Below are 8,107 nucleotides of genomic sequence, written 5' to 3'. Positions count from 1 at the left end.
TGGGGCTCAGCCTCTTTATTTGGCAGCAGGGAAAGGAGTGGCCAGCTCTCACCGGAGTGGGAGAATACGAGGAGGCCTCCCCGGGACAGCTCCAACCCGTGGGTGAGCAGAGCTGGGGGCGCACATTGAAGACAGGGCAGAACAGGCACAGTCCTGAGCCTTCCTCGTAGGACAGGGCGTGGGCTGCCCCCTCAGTCCTCCTCCTCATCTTCTTCTAGTGGCGGCCGGTTGCGCTTGAAGAAGCCAGCCTGGGGGCACACAGGGGCCGGGGACAGGGTGTAAAGATGATCAGTGGGTCCCAGAGCAGCTGTTGCACAATCAGACCCCACTGTGCGCGTAAACGGAGGCCTTCCCCGTCCCGATAATACATGTAACAAGTTACTTGTTTTTAATTTGGCTTTTTCCCCTGAATTATTTTTTCAGATTGTTTATTTATTTATTTATTTGAGAGAGAGAGAGAGAGAGAGCACAAGCAAGAGGAGCGGGGAAGGGAGAAGCAGACTCCCTGCTGAGCAGGGAGCCCAATGTGGGGCTCAATCCCAGGACCCCAAGATCATGACCCAAGCTGAAGGCAGACGTTTAAACAACTGAGCCACCCAGGAGCCCCTCCCGTGCATTTTTCTTATATATTGGCCATTATGTCTCTATGTGACTCAAGTGCCCAATGATACATATTTGGTGACTGTAAGTCTAATGCAAGATGTTCCCTAAAAGCACCATGGCTTCCCAGGGCTTGAGCACTTGAGTGAGTCTGAGCACAGCCTTCCTGGCGCAGAGGAGGGAGTGACCCAGCAGGGTCTCCCCAGAGGGTCTGGATCAGACTTGGGTCTCCCAACTCAGTCAGGAGGAAGGACAGAGGCAGGAGAGAAGTCCTGTCTTCCTTAGCAGCCAGGGAATTCCTGAAGGCAGGACTCCCTCCTTGTGCCTCTTCCTCTCAGCTGGGAACAGGCTGAAAGGCCTGAGGATGTTAGGTGCCACTCTCCCAGGGGTCTGTACCCTGGAGGAGGTCCTCTGGAGAATGACGCTCTAATAGTGGAGATGTGAATGGACCCTGGGTCACCATCTCTCTCTGCCTCCCTGGGAAGTAGGGCAGGGCCAAGCCTGTGCCTACCTGGGGACCCCACTCTCCCCTTCATGCCTCACCTTCCACATGGCCAGGACCAGCAGCATGAGCAACAGCAGGCCACCAAGCACGCCTACCAGCACCCACCAGATGGGAATGTCCCTCTCCTCCAAGGCGCGGAGCAGGCGCGTCTGCACCTGAGGGCAAATCCAGTGGCTTCTCAGTCACCTTACACCTGCCTCTCCGGAAGACTCAAACTTGTGGGCTGAGGACCCCCAAGCAAGCCACCTACCTGTGCCACCTGTCAGACCCGGGGGTGCCCTGCCTCCACCCTGTCGGCGCGGACGCCTGGGAAGACAGTGGGTCCTGCAGGCTCCATACTCACCTGAGTTTCCCCACTGGGCAGGCTGAGGGCGGGCACAGCGTAGGGAAGGGAGGAGACGTTGAACCAAGCTTGCGACTGCAGCACGAACTGATCCAGTGGCCTCTGAATGGGGTGGGATGAAAGCCATTTACACGGGCCTCTTGGTTGCAGGAGTCCCGGCCCCAGCCTCCCTTCTGCGGAGTCCTGCCCCTGGCCTAAGCCTGTCCCCTCAAAAGTAAGCCTTGCCCTCACTCCCTCTTCACTCCTGGCCACCCCGTCTATCCTCAGAGCAAGCTTGGTCCCCGCCCCCAGAAGCCCCCCACCCTGCATCCCGCGCCCCCTCCCCACCTGCTGGAGGCTGGGCAGCTGCAGGAAGGCCAGCACCCTGACCATGGCCCGCTGGCCTCGTGCCATCTCCCGCAGCTCACACTGCACCACTGTATGCGGCCCGGAGTCGCAGCTCTAAGGGGATGCGTCGTTAGTTCCCAGCCCCCGGACCCCTCAGCCCTCACCACCCCAAGGACCCAACAACAGAAAGGGGCAAGGGGGGACAGGGAGCTCGGGCCTCCTTCTCGGGAAGGGCCTCAGATGCACGCTTCTGACGTTATCTCTAAATGGGCTGCTCACACGGTTCCAGAGATGCAGGGAAAGGGCGGGAAGAAGTGGGTCATCACAGACCCAGTACCCACAAGTGTTGTAACTCTGTTTTGGCATTTCTTCATTTTCTTTAATGTGCTGGGAACCTTTGAAGATTCAAGTACCCCCACCCCACCCCAGACACAAGACCAGTCCCACCCTTCATATTCACCTGGAGTACTCCGTGGGACCAACACCCAAGGCCCACATCACACTGCGGGCCCCTCTCCCTGCCTCCCCGAGCCTCTGTCCCCTGTGCCCCAGGGAGGCCCCAGTGGGAGACCCCGGAGCCAGCTCACCAGGAGAATGGGATCCTGAAGCCCGGCCGGCTGGTTGGACCCTGGCAGGGACGCCTGTCTGCGCTCCCGCTTGTGATGGCCGGGAGAAGTGGGGGAAGGGCTGGGGGTGGGCAGCCTCCAGTTCATCTGGGGAGGCAAAGAAGCAGTCGGTCTCTGAGCTCCACTCATCTCCCCCCTCCCCCTGCCGGGGGGCCCTGATTGATGGTCTGGGGCCTCACCCACAACTCCTTCTTCCACCCAGACTCTCACCTTGTCGGGGTTAGGAGTGGGCTGGGGGGAGCACTGAAGCCCCCCCTGGGGCTCTATGTCCAGGATGTAGAGCAGGTCAGAACGCTGGGACTGGCCGGGGAGGCAGAGGCTGAGGTGGAGGCCACTTATGGTGCTGGGGCCATTGTTGTGAAGCTGGTGGGTGGTGGTGGCCGGATGTTAGGTGGCTCAGCATTCTCGGCGTAGCTCCTGGGTCCCTCCCCACCCCAGCCTGGGTCCCAGAAGGCCCTTCATACCTCATAGGTGTGCTCCACTTTGGGGCCCCAGATGTCGGAGCTGTTCTCCCTGTTGTCTTCTTCGGCCACCACCACCAGGGACGCTGGAAAGGAGTTCCTGCGGGGCCCGAATCCTTCCGGGTCAGCTTGATCAGCGCACTCGCCTGTAGGGGTTCCCCCAAGGCCCTCTGAAGCTGAGGGTTCTGCCCGCCATCTCCCTGATCTGCTCCTGGTCTCACCCTCGCAGCTCCACGTGGGCCTCTGCCCGGACTGGGACATCCAGCAGCACAGCCTCGCTGTTTGGATTCTGGCTGTTCTTGCTGGAGGGGAGGGGATAAGGAGAAGCAGGTCAGGGACACCAGCCCAGTGGACATCAGAACTCTCGGGCAGGGCCAGAATTTCGGGGGGGATGGTCAGGAAGCACTAACTCCACAAACAGCACGGTCACATTGAAGTTAGACCTGGGAAAGACCTTCTTCTAGGGCTCCAAGACTCAGAAACAAGTCTCTGGGGGAAGAAAGGGAACGGGGAAGTCCGAAGAGTGGGCATCCCAGAAGACCCTTCTGGAAGGAGGGCATCTGAGGGTGTCTGCATCAGGATCAGCCAGGGGAGGGCTGGTAGGTAGGAATGTTCCCCAGTCCAGTACCTTCTGGTCTGCAGCCAGAAGGACACGTGCTCCCCAGCCTCTTCTAGGTTCTCCACACTCACCAACATTGTGATTCCTATCTGAGAGACAAGGAGGGCCAAAGTCACGGCCCAGATGCCCAGTCTGGGCAGTCTTGTACGCACGTGGCCTCTAGTTCCCGTCCTCCAAGTCCCCATCCTTATCTCAGAAGCCCACAGAGAGGGAAAGCCACTCAGCCAAGAACACAGGGAGTGTGAGGACCAGGACTCCGGCCAAGAGTTATAGGACTCCAAGCCCAGCCCCTAAAACTCAGCTATGTCTGAGCCCCTGGCGGAGCAGACCCAGTACCCACGCCTTGGGGCCTCACCCGAGCATTCCTCTTCATGGGGTTGCCCAGCTCACACAGTACCATCTTGGTCTCATTCTCCTTCTTCTGGTTACAGATGAGTCTCTCAAAGCCCTTCAGGGAGGTAGTTTCAAGAAAGAAGATGGTTGGAGTATCCCATATATACGTGAGCTTCCTTGAAAAGTCTGGAAGGGACTTGTGTGCCAGGGTGGAGAGGGGGGCTTCTCAGGGTGGGGGTTTGAGGGATGTCACACTCTCCTTTATGTATCCCTGAGGCACCTTATTATTTTCAATGACACTTTTGGAACTAAAAAACACAAAACACGACATAGACCATGATCCTGTTGTTATAAACTACATCAACAAAATAAAAGAAAAAAACACAGGCCCACGTAAGTGTCTGTGGATGCTGAGAAAAAAGACTGAAAGGAAGTCCACCGAATGTTAACAGAAGTTCCCAGTAGCACAGTTCTTCTAACAGAAGTTTCTGCTAACATTTACTTCCCGAGCCACTTTTGGTTTGTATAGTAGTCCTTGTATTTTATGCTATTAGCAAGTACTCCTTTTCCGAATTAAAAAAAAAAAAAAATCACAGCTTTTACAGCAATGCCTAAGAGAAGTGGGGGCTCTCAGGTGGAGAACGGGAGGCAAGGTTCTCGCACCCCCCGGCCGCCGGGAATGCCCCCGCGGCGGGACCTCACCTCGACGTTGCTGACGGCCCGCATGTAGTGGGCGCCTGGGGGCAGGTGCACGGCCAGCTCGGCCTCGTAGGCCCCCTCACCCTCGTTCGCTGCGTCCATTTGCAGTTCCAGCACGTTATCGGCTCCAATGAGGAGTGGGGAGCCTGCCCTATGGGGAGAAAGGAGTAAAGCCGAGGAGGCCAGGCCCAGGCCCAGGGTCTGGGGTGGGGGGGTGAGGACAGAGCATCAGTCCCCAGGTGGTGAAGGAGTGTCACGGGGCAAACGGGCTCCTCACACGCTGGCGGTGAGCTGGAGCTGGGGCACACACAGGTCATCTTCCCCACAGTCCAGGATGATGCGCGTCTGGAAGAGGCACGTCAAGGTGTGAGGGCGAGTGGGGGACATGTGAATTTCGGGGGTCACGTCAGGACGTAGGGAATTAGAAGTTCCGAGAAGGAAAAGGAGTTTGGAGCTGACGTCACGACTTCGGGATTTGCATCGGGGTTTGGGAAGATGTCAGGATGGTGACATCAGGGTTTATGGGTTTGTCACCGTTCACAGGTGACATCAACAATACTTGGGGCTTGGATCAGGGTTTAAGGAGTTTTGAGATTTGGGGGTTTTCAGTAAGGTTTAGAGTGACAACCAAGATGAGAGGTGACATCAAGGTTTTGGGGTTCCCGTTAGGACTTGGACACTAACCCTAACCCTGACTTTCTTTTTTTTTTTTTTTAAAGATTTTATTTATTTATTCGACAGGATAGAGACAGCCAGCGAGAGAGGGAACACAAGCAGGGGGAGTGGGAGAGGAAGAAGCAGGCTCATAGTGGAGGAGCCTGATGTGGGGCTCGATCCCAGAACGCCGGGATCACGCCCTGAGCCGAAGGCAGACGCTTAACCGCTGTGCCACCCAGGCGCCCCCCTAACCCTGACTTTCTGGCAGGGGTCCTGCTCCTCCTTTGCCTGTTCCCATCCCCCGTCCCTACCTGCTCCTGGACATGCGTGTCTCCATGCAGCACGAGACCAGGGGCTACTCCATCCTTCCTGGGCTGCAAGGACACATTGAAGCTGAGCACAATGGGGCTCAGCTTGTCCCGGAAGTCGGCCTCGTCCTGGAGGGGGAACAAGAGTCAGACCATGCACCTTGCCACACATGTCCCACGGACCACCCCCGTGCCCGCAGCACTCAGCCCATGCCGCAGGGCTGGAGGCACAGGCTTGCACAGCCAGCCCTTCCCGTCCCCAGCCCGGGTGTACTCGGAGGAAGGCCACGGTGGTGTGGCAGATGGGGCTCTGCCTCCCGCCCAGGTCCAGATGCAGCGTGGTGCCCGCCAGTTGGGAATTCAGCAGCAGCACCCGCCGGCCCTGGCGCGGCTTCTGCCGGTCCAGCTGCAGCTCGGCACTTAGGGCTGGCAAGGCAAGCGGGGAGCGTCAGGGTCTCCCTGGCCAGCCTCCAGGGGAGCCCAGACCCACCTCCCTTCTGTCCCCATGACGACACTCACGCAGCTGCTGAGGAATGTTGTGCCCAGTGGCTCCTACACATATCTGTATGTTAAAGCTGCAAAGATACGAGTTGGGCTCAGGGGCCAGGGCTCCTCAAGGTCCCAGACCTTGCCCGGCCTATGCCCTCGGTCTCCTCACCAGCTCACGAGTGTCTGGGTCTGGGGCAGGACACAGTTCTTCACAGCAGGATTCAGCGAATCTTGTACCAGCAGCTGGACACTGGCCATCACCACTGGCTGAGCTCTGGTGGGACAGGGGGAGGCCTGCCATTGTGGGCCCTCCTGGCCCAGTATCCTCGGATGGTGAGTACCCTCCCCCACCATGCCCCTGGAGCCAGCTCTCACCTGTACACAGCCACCTTGTTGGCCCCATAAGCTCCCACCAGTAGGTCTACAGATATCGGAGGGGTCAGAATCAGCAGTTAGAGGAGGCACGGGGTCTTCATCTCATCTTTCCCGCGGTTTCCCTACACCATTTTCCCCACTGGCGTTTCGACCTGGCCTCCCCTGCCCTCCCAGGCTCACAGATGCGTCAGAACACTCAGTGGGGCACGGGCCCCTGACTGTGTCTTTCAGCATCTCCAGCTAATGCCCAAGAGCCCTTCTTGGCTAGCTGGAGGCATGCCAGGGGCACCTGGGTATCCATTGTCATCGATGTCTGTGGCACCTCGCAGGGAGAAGCCGAAGCCGGAGCCTGCCGGAAAGGGGCTGTCCAGGATCTGGGAGGGGCGTGAGCTCAGCCCCTCACTCTGACCCAGGAACACCAGCACTTGGCCCCGACCACTGGGACCTCCGTAGGGGGCGGCCACTGCAACATCTGGAAGGAGCAACAAAAGGGGAGTGGCCATTTGCTATCATTTTCTCCAATTTCTGTTTGTTATCCAGGTGGCCCTGAGCTCCCCCTTCCAGCAGATTCCAGGGGACCAGCAGGGAATGCCAAAGTCGGTGTCAAGGAGGCAGCTGCCCTGCCCTCCAGGAGTTTACAGCTGAGTATGAAAGAGACCCACCAAGTAGGATTAACATAAAAACTGTAGCAGCCCTTGGTACCTATTGAGAAAAATATATTGACATGATTTCAGGCATTATTATTCCCATGAAAAAACTGAGTCCCAGAAGATTAAGTAACCAAGAGTGGCCCCCTCCTCCCCTAGGGAACTTCACCCCTTTTCTTTCTTTTTTTAAAAAAAGGTTTTATTTATTTTAGAGAGAGAGAGAGAGAATGCGTGTTCGTGCTCGAGCAGGAGGGGCAGAGGGAGAAGGAGAGCGAGAATTCCAAGCAAGCTCCACGCCCAGCACGGAGCCCAACTCGGGGTTTGATCCTATGACCCTGAGATCATGACCCGAGCCAAAATCGAGAGTCAGACGCTTAACCAACTGAGCCACCCTGGCACCCCCTCTTCACCCCATTTCAATTCCACCATGCAAACTCAGAGCCACACTATGGACTTGTCATCACTAGTAACTTTTAAGATCGCTCTTGAAAATGTATTTGTAAATCATCATAATCTTATTAATTTGTGAGAGTTCTTTACGTGTGGGGCACCTGGGTGGCTCAGCCGGTTAAGCATCTGCCTTCAGCTCGGGTAGTGACTGGGATCGAGCCCCGCATCTGGCTCCCTGCTCAGCAGGAAGCCTGCTTGTCCCTCTCCCTCTGCCCGCCCCCCCCCATTCATGCTCTTTCTCTTAAATAAATAAAATCTTAAAAAAAAAAAAGTTCTTTACATGTGACAGGAATAAGATCTTTTTTAAAAAAATATTTTATTTATTTATTTGAGAGAGAGAGAGAGAGCACAAGCAGGTGGAGCTAGAGGGAAAGGGAGAAGCAAGCTCCTCACTGAGCAGGCAGCCCGACAGGGGCTTGATCCCAGGACCCCATCATGACCTGAGCCAAAGGCAGCCGCTTAACCAACTGAGCCACCCAGGCGCCCCAGGAATAAGATCTTTTATATATATGTTGTAACTCTCTTTCCTCTGTCTTCTAACTTTGTTTTCTATGTACCTTTTTTCCTTTAAAAAAAATCTCTCGATTTTTCTGATTGAGTTACATGGAATTCATTCAATTAAGACCCCCCCCCCACCAGTCTCATCCCGAGGCTCTGCCCCCCCCCCC

The 8,107-nt window shown here is 56.6% G+C and overlaps 1 protein-coding gene across 1 annotated transcript in view; it reads right to left on the bottom strand.

Moving 5' to 3' along the window:
- The window catches only part of ITGA2B (integrin subunit alpha 2b), a 15,998-nt gene continuing 7,891 nt past the window's right edge, over positions 1 to 8,107 (bottom strand). Inside the window, exons 14-30 of the mRNA XM_008693550.2 lie at positions 6,343 to 6,388; positions 6,137 to 6,241; positions 5,998 to 6,053; positions 5,753 to 5,904; positions 5,482 to 5,607; positions 4,791 to 4,858; positions 4,517 to 4,664; positions 3,837 to 3,929; positions 3,491 to 3,570; positions 3,084 to 3,164; positions 2,866 to 2,962; positions 2,612 to 2,764; positions 2,363 to 2,488; positions 1,776 to 1,889; positions 1,449 to 1,550; positions 1,144 to 1,260; positions 1 to 248 (exon numbers count right to left, since the gene is read on the bottom strand). Of these exons, the coding sequence (XP_008691772.2) occupies positions 192 to 248; positions 1,144 to 1,260; positions 1,449 to 1,550; positions 1,776 to 1,889; positions 2,363 to 2,488; positions 2,612 to 2,764; positions 2,866 to 2,962; positions 3,084 to 3,164; positions 3,491 to 3,570; positions 3,837 to 3,929; positions 4,517 to 4,664; positions 4,791 to 4,858; positions 5,482 to 5,607; positions 5,753 to 5,904; positions 5,998 to 6,053; positions 6,137 to 6,241; positions 6,343 to 6,388 (1,721 nt within the window). The 3' untranslated portion in view covers positions 1 to 191. The remainder of the gene's footprint in view (positions 249 to 1,143; positions 1,261 to 1,448; positions 1,551 to 1,775; positions 1,890 to 2,362; positions 2,489 to 2,611; positions 2,765 to 2,865; positions 2,963 to 3,083; positions 3,165 to 3,490; positions 3,571 to 3,836; positions 3,930 to 4,516; positions 4,665 to 4,790; positions 4,859 to 5,481; positions 5,608 to 5,752; positions 5,905 to 5,997; positions 6,054 to 6,136; positions 6,242 to 6,342; positions 6,389 to 8,107) is intronic.

This window comes from Ursus maritimus, unplaced genomic scaffold (genome assembly GCF_017311325.1).
Source record: "Ursus maritimus isolate PB19 unplaced genomic scaffold, ASM1731132v1 scaffold_24, whole genome shotgun sequence".
Taxonomy (NCBI): Eukaryota; Metazoa; Chordata; class Mammalia; order Carnivora; family Ursidae; genus Ursus; species Ursus maritimus.
The sequence above is the reverse complement of the archived record's forward strand: the minus strand, read 5'-3'. Positions and strand labels throughout refer to the sequence as shown.